The following is a 13440-nucleotide window of genomic DNA, read 5'->3' as shown; positions in this document are numbered from 1 at the left end:
GGGAACTAAGTACTTAATGTTTGTTGAATTGCATATAAGTCTTTTAGTGAAAATATTCAAATTTCTTGAACTTAAGGTAATGAAAAAAGAGTAACCTAAATTTGTCATCTAAAAACTTTTAGCTGATTTATTAAGATTCTTAAGGTCTTTCTGTGTACAGTAATAATAGTTATTAACATTGTGTGCTCACTGTTTGCTAAGAGCCATTCTGAATGCTTTGTGCATATTAGTTCATTAAATCCTCACAACAGCCCTAAGAGTGGGGGATTATCATTCTCACTTTAAAGTTGAAGGAACTGAAACACAAAGAAGTTAAATGATTTGCCCCAAAGTCCTAGTAAAGTAGCAGAAATGGGATTTGAACCTGGGCAGTCTGACTTCTCCTAGTTTGCTACAGATCATTTAAAGATTGCAGTACTGCTTTATTTTATGATATATTTGAACCTACAGATCATTTTTAGTTTAAGGAAAATTATATTGCAAAATTTATATGGACATGAAATAATAGCTAACATTTATTGAGCACTTACTGAGTCATAGTTGAGGCTTTTATACTTCCATTATTTTAATGTTATTTTCACTAATTCTTGTTTATGGGACTGCCACATGCATTAAATAAAATAGCATATATTAGGATTGGCATCTACTTTCCCCCTTATGCATCAACTTAATTTTATTGGGGAAAAAAAGTCACTTTTTAAATTGAAGATTTACTTAACCAAAAGATTATAAAATATCATAGTGCTTGCTTCTGATCTACTGATTGACTTTATTTTTATTATTTATATTTTAGGCTTTGGTTCAGATGGGAATCAGATTATGCAGGGGTTTTCTAATTTTGTATTTTACAGCTGTACCACTCTTTTTTTTATATTAACTCTTACTTGGAACCCCAATATATGAAACAGAAAAATCGGAGTTGTTCTCTGGTTCTGGATAGAACTAGGAGAGTGTGCTTTGGGACCTTTGGGAGCTCCTTGAAATATTGCCTATGAACCTTAGTGCTCTCTGGAACACATTTTGAAAACCATGGAGTTCTGTTAAAGTATTTTAATGAGTCTTTTTCTTCCATTATTTATTATGAAATTTGTACTAAAATGTTTATCACTTCAGTGAGTAATTTTTTGATACTGTATTTGACTAAGCAGTTTTTTTCTTCGTTATTATTTCATTTTAAAGATTTATTTATTTGAGAGGGAGAGAGAGTGCGTCCCATGGGTGGTGGGAGGGCCAGAGGCAGAGGAAGAGAGAATCCCAAGCTGACTCTGTGCTGAGTGTGGAGCTTTAGGTGGGGCTCAATCCCAGGACCCTGAGATCATTATGTGAGTGGAAACCAAGAGTTGGATGCATAACCGACTGCACCACCCAGGTGCCCTCTTTTTACTATTTCATTTTAATAATATTAAGTGGGAACAAGTCAGATTTATGAACAAATTAGAAATTTAAAATTTTCTATACTTTTTGAAGTAATTTATAATTGCATCCATTTTCCATGCATTTATTTATAGTTAAATGTATTTTGTAAGCTTTATTTCTTTTTTATTTAGATGAATAATACTGCAGCCAGCCCAATGTCTACTGCTACTTCAAGTAGTGGAAGAAGTACAGGGAAGTCCATAAGCTTTGCAGCAGAGTTACAGAGTATGATGTAAGTATGTCTCTGCATCACAGATTACTGTTTTGATTTACGTTGATAAGAGATAATAGAAACAATAAAATTTCTAAAACTTGGAAATGTGGACTTAATCAAGTAAAAATTAAATAGTCTGATAATAGGTTAAATAGCCATATGCAAAAGGAGCAAAATTGGTTAAAAATGCTACAGTGATACTGTATTTGAAAAATAAGTGTTGGTTCGTCTTTATAAAAGAATGAACAATCATAGGGATATTTTTGCTCTAGTTAGTATCTGGTCAGATCTGTGTTATGGTTTGTTAATACTGTTTTAGATTTAGAGAATTTTGAAATTGATTATATTCTTGGATATGTTCAGATGTTTTCACAGAGAGGTTCTCAATTTTTCTCAAATACCATAAAAATTCCATGAGCCTAACTTAGATTACTTTTTAGTTTTGATGATATTTGGAATCACTGCATTACTGAATGTTGAGAAAAAACTTAGAACATTTAAAAAAAAAAACATTGTTTTTGAGAATTTGCATGATGATTTCTTTTCTGAAGCTCAAGCTAAAAAAGCTTGATTTCCGGCTTTTTGCATTGACTGACATGGCATACATTGATTTCATAGGAGATAGCATGTTTATCAGAGATGTCTGCTGGCATATATTAGTGTTTCTTTATTATTGGTTCAGGAGACAGTTATCTGCATAAGTGAGACAACATGTTAGAGCTCTTCTCTTCCTATGGATACATTATTCATGACATACTAGGCAATTTGAAAAGAATGTTTCTGTTGACAATTTAAGTATCTTCCTCTTGTGGGTATATATTGATAGTCTTCATAGTGAATTAACTTTGTGTGATTATTGTTCAAATACACATGCTCTTCACATACTTGGTAAACATACTTTAGACAATACTGTTTATTGAATGTTTAGGTTGTGGGTTCTCAAACTTTTTGGTCTGAGAATCCTTTCATATTTTTAGTTGTTGAAGGCCTTAAACAGCATTTGTTTATGTAGGTTGTATGCATTAATATTTAGTGCTTAGAGTTTAGAACTGAGGAATAAAAAATTACCAATTTATTTGAAAAATAGTAAGCCTATTACATGTTAACATCAATAATAACTGCCCTGTAAAAATAATTATATATTCTTTTTTTAATTAAAAAAAATTTTTTTTATTATATATTCTTAAACCAAAAATAGGTAACACATTTTGTTAGTTAAGATGAGAATACATTTAAATTATTAATTTAGGAGTCATTTGAGGTGAGCCTATGTTTCAAATTATGGAAATTGTTAAGAGTTTATGCTAATATACACTTTTATATAATCTTCTTCATTTTAGTTTTGTTGCTTTACACTGAGAATCTTTTATGTTGCCTTATGTTAATTATGTTTCAAAATATTAAATGTGCTTTAGAAGGTTTACAGTAAAGTGAAGAAATCTATTTTCCTGTAGAGCTGGTTCATTGATTTACTTTGTATTTTTAAAAGCTTTTACTTTCAAATTCACGAAATTACAGAGAATAGGATAATGAACTCCATGCATCCATCATTCAACCTTAACAATAATAGTGTTTTGCTAGTCTTATTTAACCTACTCTCCACTTTTCTTTTATGAAATATTTTAAAGCAAGTCCCAGACATCATATATCAAAGTTGGTGGTATTTATTAAAATGGTATATTTGTCATAGGTAAAGAAATAAGTTCTTTAGCATAGGTCCTCAAACTATGGTCATGGTCCCATGGACTGGCTGCCTGTTGTTGAAAATGAAGTTTTATTGGACCTCATCCACACTCATTTATCTGTTATCTGTCGCTGCTTTCATGCTACATGACAGAGCTGAATATTTGTGACAGAGACCATATGGCCTATAAAGCTGAAAATATTTACTATATGGTCCTTTACAGAAAAGGTTTACCTGATCTTAAGAAGAAAGCTTTATTTCCTTTGGTAATTTATACTTAGAGGTTCTTAGTGCATTTGATAGACTGCAGGCCACTTAGGAAAACAGAAAAAAATAAAATAAAAGCTAAATTCAGCACTTTCTTATTAAATACTTTTGCAAACATCTTCTCAACTAATATGCTTAAGCTGGATTCAGAATGCACAAGTTATTGTTGGCTACAGCTTTGGAAGAAATGTACATTTTCCTTCTATTTCAGACCTCTTAGAGAGGCCACTCCTAATAGTTACATTCATCATTTATAGTTTGAAGTTATTTTTTTTCCCCTTATGAATTGCTTCATAGAACAGGAAAAAAAAGGCCCAAATTGGGGGACTCCTTTTAAATTTACCAATATTTTCTCTTGGTAAAAGGTTTTTAGGCTTTTGATTATATAAGAAGCAATATACATTTATTTCTGCTTATTTCATACGTGGAGTGCAGACTTAAATCTTCATGTTTATTTTGTGTTGTAGAAATTTACTGTTTATCTCCCCACCCCTGTTTCACAGTTCTGTTAAGCCTGTTTGTTTTGTATTACTGTTTTTTAATCCTTTATTATTACTGTCTTTCCTAGTCATTCACCATTAATGAGCTGTTTTTCTCTTGGTTCCCTGGCCTTCAAATAAGTAACAATATTGTAGTGTCATTTCCAGGGGAATAGTTTCACTGAAAGATGTCTAGTTGTCAAGCACAAACAAAATTGTCATCTGCTATTAAACATGGAACTGACAGCTGGTCTGTACTACTGTTAGACCTTGGGTTGACCATATTTTAAGTTTGGGTTGTAAACAGTACAGAGAAGCATTCTTTAGGAAGTGCTTCTACAGATTGGAAACTAAAGGATTACCAAACAGTTGCCGAAGTGTGGGGGATGACAGTAGCTTTCCCTTACCTAGTGCATGTAACGCAACACGTTTGCTACATGCTTCTTATCACAGCTCTTTGAATAACGTGTGCTGGGAAGATCCAGAGGCTTTTCATTTTTAAGTTAATTGAACTCAAGTGGTCTGTAAATTACAAAGTGAAATCTCTTCAGTCTACATGGCAGGTATTTTAATATATTTCTTAAGAATTTTGATTAAATGCATGTCAAGGAGTTCTTCATTAGGCTTTTCTTCTTTATTTTACTCATTCATAGATTTCTTGCTGTGTTATATTGCCGTGTTTTGGGTTTTTGGCCTGACGACGGTACCATGTTTTACTGCTTGGTAGCATTTAGTGATTCTCATGTGACTAAATTAGAAAATGATCTTGTGTTTACATCCTACTTACATTTTGTAAGAATTCTTCCAAATGAAAATTTCATCCTTATTTAAAATTCACAGATTGAAAGGAATTTTTTTTTTTTTTTAGATTTTATTTATTTATTCATGAGAGACACAGAGAGAGGTAGAGACACAGGCAGAGGGAGCAGCAGACTCCCTGCAAGGACCCTGATGTGGGACTCAATCCCAGATCCCGGGATCATGCCCTGGGCTGAAGGCAGACACTCAATCACTGAGCCACCCAGGCGTCCCTAAAGGAACTTGTTTTAATCCTTTCTTAAATATACAATAAAGTTTACTCTCTTAGCTGTACAGTTCTGCAGGTTTTGCATTTTTAAAAATCAACATTTATTGACTCCTTCTATGGCAGGACCTAGTTACTTTCATAACAGCGTAGCAATAGGGAAGAGTTGTGGAGACACATAACTGTCATGTAATAGAATGAAAAATCAATTTTGTGGTAGTACAAAGGAGGGAGTAATTAACTTTGGAGAGTAAGCTTCCTGAGGTCTGTACTTCTGACTTCTTCCTGAAACGCCCATTAAATGTTCTGTGAACATCTCAAACTTACTATGTTTACAACTGAACAAAAAGTTTTTCAATAAGATTTGCCTCTCTCCCTGATATTTTTTGGGGTACATAGCAACAACCATTTATTCCTTGCTGCATTAGAGGAGGGCATAGCTGTCTATGTGTAATGGCATCATTTGGCTATTATTTAGTATTTTGAAGTTAGGAGCTGTGTAAGAATTATGACCTCATGGGGATCCCTGGGTGGCTCAGCGGTTTAGCGCCTGCCTTCAGCTTGGGGCGTGATCCTGGGGTCCCGGGATCAAGTCCTGCATCGGGCTCCCTGTGTGGAGCCTGCTTCTCCCTCTGCCTGTGTCTCTGCCTCTCTCTCTCTCTCTCTCTCTCTCTCTGGGTCTTTCATGAATAAATAAAAATAGGATCTTAAAAAAAAAAAGAATTATGTTTCCAGGTCTAACCTCATGTTAATCTAACTTTAAAAGAACCTAATAGGGATGCCTGGGAGGCTCAGCAGCTGAGCATCTGCCTTTGGCTCAGGGCATGATCCCGGGATCCAGGATCGAGTCCCACATCAGGCTCCCTGCAGGGAGTCTGCTTCTCCCTCTGCCTGTGTCTCTGCCCCTCTCTCTCGCTGTGTCTCTCATGAATAAATAAATAAAAATCTTTAAAAAAAAATAAAGAGACCTAATATGTATTAAAGATGTTTATTCAACTGACACAGGGTTTCTTCACCTATTGTTTCCCTTGTGCATTTAAGTTTTTTAGAAAACTGGAGAAAAATTCTTAGAAGGTAAACAGTGCTAACAATATATTACAACTTCAGAGATGCTTTAATAATACTGATAATAGTGAATGCTTGTATAGAGCATAATGTGTACCAGACACTGAATACTTCCATATACCATTTCATTTAACCATCACACAACCCTTCCATATACCGTTTCATTTAACTTTCACACAACCCAATGAAGTAGACCCTGTTATTCATTCCCTTTTTGTAGATTAGATGAGGAAATTGAGACATAAAAGTCAGTAACTCACAAAAATTGCCATTATAGTAAGTGGCAAAACCTGTATTTCAGCCTGGTAATTCCCTCAGAATCCAGGCTTTTGACGTATTATGCTAAACTACATTTCAGCCAAACTTTGATTTTGATTTGGGAAATTGAGTTTACGAGTCAGTGTTTACTAATTTATGTGTGATTGGTGTACTGTAATGAAGTAATATGAAAACTGAATAATTATAGCTAATTAGTGTCACTAGTAACAAGGCCTGATTGTTATAAAAAGTTGTTATTTTCATATTATCATAGCATTTATTTCAGTTTCCTATACCTAATCACCACATCTTTTTAAGCAAGGCCATGTCAATACCCAAGAGAAAGAATAATTTTTCTTTAAAATGTGTATTTGTTATTTATATGCTCCTTATTGGATGCTTATATTTGTGATCTATCATAATTTTGTATATAAACATAGCTACATTGTTGAATTTTTAAATGTCTGTTATACTTTATCACTTTTAAATGTCTGCTATACTTTATTAATTTTTGATAAATTTACAGTAAAATATGTGGATAAATCTATCCTTGTACTTTTTGTGGAATCCATCTATTTGGAGTATTTTAAGATATACATTGGTTTATAAATACAACAATAATGAAAATTTTCAAATTATTTAAAATTGGTCACTGTCTTTCCTGAGAGTGAGAAAATGTGTGAAAGCTGATTGAGAACATAAAAAATGCCATGTTACTGAAAGTTGGTTATACTTAGTTTCTTCTTAGAAATGAAATAAGGAAATGTTTAAGTTGCTATATCCCAAATGAATTAAGTGCTTGAACTGAAAAAAATGTGTCATAAATGGGACAAAATACAATTTTGAATTTGTCCTGATATATATCAGTTATCTCATGCAAAGCAAGCAATGAGGCCTTCGAGTTTAGGAGAGTATGTCTGTAATTAATTACCAGGGAGAAAAACATGTTGCGCAGTATTAGAAATCAATCTGTAAAAATTGGGGGATGGTCATTTTGATAATTCTGTAATGAAAATCCTTAGTTATATGGGGAAAAATAGGTGTCACTTCATAGGTCCACCATTCACAATTGCAGGAAAGTTGCAAATTATTATACTGGAGAATGGGAATACCAGTTCTGAACTAATTTGATGGTAGAGCCAGGATCTATCTGATTTGTACTTACTTATTAGAATTCACTTATCTTTAGTACACACATTTCACTGTGTTCCTAAGTTCCTACATAGACTCTGGCTGAGGGTGTTCTGTAGCATATGGTTTATGTATAGTATAATTTTCTAAAACCTGAAAACTTATGAATTCTGAAATACGTTTCTCAGGTAAGGGACTTGCATCTACCTCATAGGGTTTATGTGGTGATGAAATGAGATACTGAGTCAAAGCACATAGTTAACTGTTCCTGGCACATAGTAAACACTGTCCTGTTAGTTCTTGCCATCATCTTTTAAAAAATTTTTATCGGGATCCCTGGGTGGCGCAGCGGTTTGGCGCCTGCCTTTGGCCCAGGGCGCGATCCTGGAGACCCGGGATCGAATCCCACATCAGGCTCCCGGTGCATGGAGCCTGCTTCTCCCTCCGCCTGTGTCTCTGCCTCTCTCTCTCTCTCTCTGTGACTATCATAAATAAATAAAAAATTAAAAAAAAAATAAAAAATTTTTATCATCAATCTATGATTAGGAAGCTTATAAAAAATGTTTCGAGTGCAGGAGGGAATGTTTGCAGTTTTATGGGAAGAATTTATATAATTACAGAGAAAAAAATGAATTGTCTACATTATAGCCTGCTGTCCAGTAGAACTTTCTGCACTGGTGGTTATTTCTATTTCTTTGTTCTCCAGTATGATAGCCACTAACTGTTTGTACCTACTGAGTATGTTAAATGAGCTAGGCAACTGAATTTTACATTTTATTTTAATTAAATTTAAAAAGCCATATGTAGCAGGTAGCTACATATTTGACAACACAGAAGAAATAGGGAAAATATAAATTATACATGGACTACTACTTTTCTGGGTTGCTTATATTTTTTTGAAATTAGGAAAATAAATTTTATGTGTTATGTCATTTTTTCGATTTAATACTTTTAAATAGATAAATAAATGCTGTCACCAATTTACTTTTATTTTGGCTGTCATTGTCCTATAGTTCTTTAAAGATTTGGAGATATTAATTTTTGGTTACTTTGGCAGATAAGATTTGATTAGGAGGTTTAATACTACATTCATGTTCCATTTCTTGGAAAGCACAGGTAATACCGAAGTGTGTTAGTTTCTTAAAAATGTTTTTTTGTGAATTTACATAATATATTTACGCTTAGTCTCACTCAAAGTCCCATGACTATAGCTCTGAGTATATTGTATTGTATTGGATTATCATGCCAGGGTGTGTAATTGAGTAACAACACTGTGAGTTTTGGGTCCTCATTTTCATTTAAGTTTGTAGAATTTCAGAGGGAGAAGCAGAGGGAGGAGCAGGCTCCCTGTGGGGGAGGCTGATATGGGACTTGATCCTGGAACTCCAGGATCACGCTCTGAACCAAAGGCAGACGCTCAACCACTGAGCCACTCAGGCATCCCATGGATGTAATGCAAAAATGCATATGAGTTTCATACCTAGAGAGAATCAGAACTGTCCTGAGCAAACTTAAAAATGGTAATAAAGCCCTGGACCCCACAAATTCTCAAAACAAAAAGAGATTTGTTCTCTTATATTAAAAATCTACTATTGGGGTGCCTGGCTGGCTCAGTCCATAAAGCATGCAACTCTTGATCTCAGGGTTCTGAGTTCAAGCCCCACGTTAGGTTTAGAGATTATATTATTTATTTATTAAAAGATTTTATTTATTTATTCATGACAGACACACACACACACACACACACACACGCACAGAGAGAGGGAGAGAGAGAGAGGCAGAGACACAGGCAGAGGGAGAAGCAGGCTCCATGCAGAAGCCCGACGTGGGACTCGATCCCGGGTCTCCAGGATCAGGCCCTGGGCTGAAGGCGGTGCTAAACTGCTGGGCTACCGTGGCTTGCCAGAGATTATTTTTAATAAATAAATAAATCCACTATTCTTTTGCACAAAATTACACATCTTTTTTAATTCTAAGAGTCATTTACATTCTTTATCAATAGAATTCATTTTAAGGAGGGAATCAACACATACTGTAAATATCAAATTTAATAATAATTAACTTAATTCAAATTTAATTAATAATCAAATTTAATTCAAATTTAATTATCAAATTTAATTAATAATTTCCTATCTGAAATTACTAACCACTTTCTGATATATTTCAGTACTGAAATATATTATTTTAATTATATAAATAATATAATATATATTATATAAATCATATATAATATATTTCAGTACTGAAATATATTATTTTAATTATATAAATAATATAATATATATTGTCTAAATCATATATAATATATTTCAGTACCGAAATATAATTGCCTCTCTCTGTGTCTCTCCATGAATAAATAAATAAAATCTTTAAACAAAAAAATCCAAAGTGAGAATTGACTTATTCTGTTATGTATTTTAACATGTTGATATAGATACTACTATGTGTGTATATGTTTTTAACATGCTAAAATGTGTCACAAAAAATATATTGGTGTGAGTATGCCACCTTTTGCAAATGTATCTTTTTTGATATCTCTGCGTAGATATTTTAAACATTTTAAAATAGCATGTGCCTTTTTAAAGATACTATAGTCATTAGGTTTTCTAATTGGCGTAACTTTTTTTTCCTGGGACAGAATAAATAGAATTCACAAACCACTGTTCTAAAGAAGAGAAGTGAGAACTGATCTTTCATCTATTATCTCTGTCTGCTTTCTTCCTCCTTTTTTTCTTGGTTTTCTCTCTCTTGAAAGAACAATGGTTTTCTACTGGTGGTAGGGTGTTCCTAGCCTTTTGTCACTTTTTCCCTATTTCTGTTTTATGTGGGCTGATAACGTGTATTTGATAAGGTAACAGTATACTAGTAATATGTTTCTGCCAATTATAGATTAAATTTAACTTTTTGGGCTAGTCTGGCAATCAGTTGATACTTATTTCTACAACAAAAATAACATTCTTTTTGTGTGGAATTACTACTCCCTATCAGCCAAACTTGGAGTACAACTCACTTCTAAGTCAAGTACTATATTTTTATTCTTCTTCTTCCAACCTAGAATTTGGCTTTAATAGTATTTTGTATACCTTCTAATCCTTGGGAAGGATGTGAACAGAGATAATATTTGTGTGTGTTATTTTTAAAAGATTTTATTTACTTATTTATTTAAGAGAACGCGAGAGAGCACAAACAGGGGTGAAGGGCAGAGGGAGTGAGAGAGAGAGAAGCAGACTCTCCGCTGAGCAGGGAGCTCCATGCTGGGCTTGATCCCAGGACCCTGAGATCAGGGACCTGAGCTGAAGGTAGGCACTTACTGACTGAGCCACCCAGATGCCTTATTTGTTTTTAATATGCAGTGAAACTTTACTTCTCTGGAATTTATAATAAAATATGTTTTAAAGGACAATAATGCCACATATGAATGATTTAGATAGCACGATACAGTGGAAAGGATTGTAGATTTGCAACCAGAAGATTTTGGTTCACTCCTGCTTTGGTGAGTTTTATATGTTAAGAACAAAATCCGCCCCCCCTCCCCCAAACAAAAAACTACCCCTAAGACCAAGGAAATGTTATGGATAGAGGAGCTGTTATATCAACTTTTAAAATTAAATGTTTTTTATATTTCCTTATTTTAGAAGCATGTTATTTTCTGAAAAAAAAAATCAGGAGATGAAAGATCATAAAGAATATTTTAAACTCACTGACTTAAAGTACTGTTAATGCTTTGGTATTTATCTTTCTAGTTCTTTTCCAATGCATATGGAAAATAAATACTAAAAAGCCCATATTATAACTGCTATTGTATAACTTGGGCTTTTATTTATATAACATCATAAGCCTTTTCCATATTTATAAATATATGGCATTACCTTTATAGCTGCAATAGTTTGTGTTCCATTTCAGTGAGCTTGTTAAATATATCATGTTCTTTCTAATATTTTGGTATTACAGATAGGATTGTAATGACCTTTATATATGGATTTATTCCCCTCCTTTCTTTTCTCCTCCTCTTCCTCCCACCTACTTTATCTTTTTCTCTCTCTTTAGTCTCTGTGTGTTATGTGTGTGTTATCTTTGAGCATGTGACTAGATATTTCATTAGGACTAATTCTTTTTTTTTTTAAATTTTTTAAAATTTTTATTTATTTATGATAGTCACAGAGAGAGAGAGAGAGGCAGAGACACAGGCAGAGGGAGAAGCAGGCTCCATGCACCAGGAGCCCGATGTGGGATTCGATCCCGGGTCTCCAGGACCGCGCCCTGGGCCAAAGGCAGGCGCCAAACCGCTGCACCACCCAGGGATCCCAAGGACTAATTCTTTTAAGGTTTTCATCGACCTTCCATAAAGGCTTTAGTGAACTGTAATCCCACCAATAGGATGTGTGTGTGTGTGTGTGTGTGTGTGTGTATGTATACATACCTTGCCAGTATTGAATAATGTGACTTGTATTATTTATTTATAAACAAATTATGTCTGTTTTCACTTATTTGTATGTAAATTAACATATAATTGAAGTAAATTGGCAATGTTATATAATTTCAGGTGTACAACATAATGATTTAACAATTCTTTGTATTACTCAGTGCTTACCAAGATAAAAGTGTAGATACCATCTGTCACCATACAACATTATTACGGTATTATTGGCTATAATCTCTATGCTGTACTTCTCATCTCCATGACTGTTTTATAACTGGAAGTTTGTAACTCTTGATCCCTTTTATCTGTTTGCCCATCCCCCTCTGGCAGCTGCCGGTTTATTCTCTGCATTTAAAAGTCTGTTTTTTTTGCTTGCTCATTTGTTTTGTTTTTTAGATTCCACATATAAGGGAAATCATATGGTCCTTTCTGGACTTATTTCACTTAGCAATACCTTCTGGGTCTACCCATCTTGTTGCACATGGCAGGATTTCATTCTTTTTTGTGACTGAGCACTGTTCCATTGTATGTACACACATACAAAAAGAAAAACGGTATCTTTTTCCATTCGTCTGTTGATGGACACTTGGGTTGCTTCCATACCTTAGCTATTGTCAGTAATGCTGCAGTAAACATGGGGGTGCATATATCTTTCCAAATTAGTGTTTTCCTTTTCTTTGGGTTAATACCCAGCAGTGAAATTACTGGATTATATGATATTCCTATTTTTAAGTTTTTGAGGAACCTCCAAACCTTCTACACAGTGGGTGCACTGATTTGCATTCCCACCAGCAATGCATGAGGGATCCTTTTTCTCCACATCCTTGTCAACACTTGTTTTTTGTCTTTTTGATACTAGCCATTCTGATTGGTGTGTGGTGATATCTCATTGGGGTTTTAATTTGCATTTCCCTGATGCTTAGTGATGCTGAAAATCTTTTCATGTGTCTGTTGGCCATCTGTATGGATTCTTTGGAGAGATGTCTATTCAGGTCCTCTGCCCATTTTTTTAATTTTTTTTTTTTTTAGCGTTGTATAAATTTTTTTAATATATATTTTGGATATTAACCCCTTATTAGATATATTATTTGCAAATATCTTCTTCCATTCACTAGGTTGCCTTTGGCTTTATCGATGTTTCCTTTGTTGCAGAAAAGCTTTTTATATATTGTTGTAGTCCTAATAGTTTATTTTTGCCTTTGTTTCCTTTGTGTGATATGGATATGTCTCCATAAAAATGTTGCTAAGGGTAATGTCCAAGAGATTGCTGCCTATGCTTTCTTTTTGGAGTTTTATGGTTTCACGTTTCACATTTAGGTTTTTAATTCTTTATGAACTTATTTTTGTGTTGATGTAAGAAAGTGGTCCAGTTTCATTCTTTTGCATATAGCTGTCTAGTTTTTCCTATACCAGTTATTGAAAAGACTATCTTTTTTTTTCTCATTGCATATTCTTGCCTTCTTTGTCATAGATTGATTGACC

General features: G+C 33.8%; 1 protein-coding gene across 13 annotated transcripts in view; it reads left to right on the top strand.

Annotated features, from left to right (window-relative positions):
- SUPT3H (SPT3 homolog, SAGA and STAGA complex component) overlaps positions 1 to 13440 on the top strand; it is a 516593-nt gene that overhangs the window by 12238 nt on the left and 490915 nt on the right. For all 13 annotated transcript variants that reach the window (XM_072733255.1, XM_072733191.1, XM_072733217.1 and 10 more), the window contains exon 2: positions 1548 to 1648. In XM_072733255.1, the coding sequence (XP_072589356.1) occupies positions 1548 to 1648 (101 nt within the window). The remainder of the gene's footprint in view (positions 1 to 1547; positions 1649 to 13440) is intronic.

Source organism: Vulpes vulpes, chromosome 1 (genome assembly GCF_048418805.1).
Source record: "Vulpes vulpes isolate BD-2025 chromosome 1, VulVul3, whole genome shotgun sequence".
Classification (NCBI taxonomy): domain Eukaryota; kingdom Metazoa; phylum Chordata; class Mammalia; order Carnivora; family Canidae; genus Vulpes; species Vulpes vulpes.
This window is presented reverse-complemented; position numbering and strand designations above follow the sequence as displayed.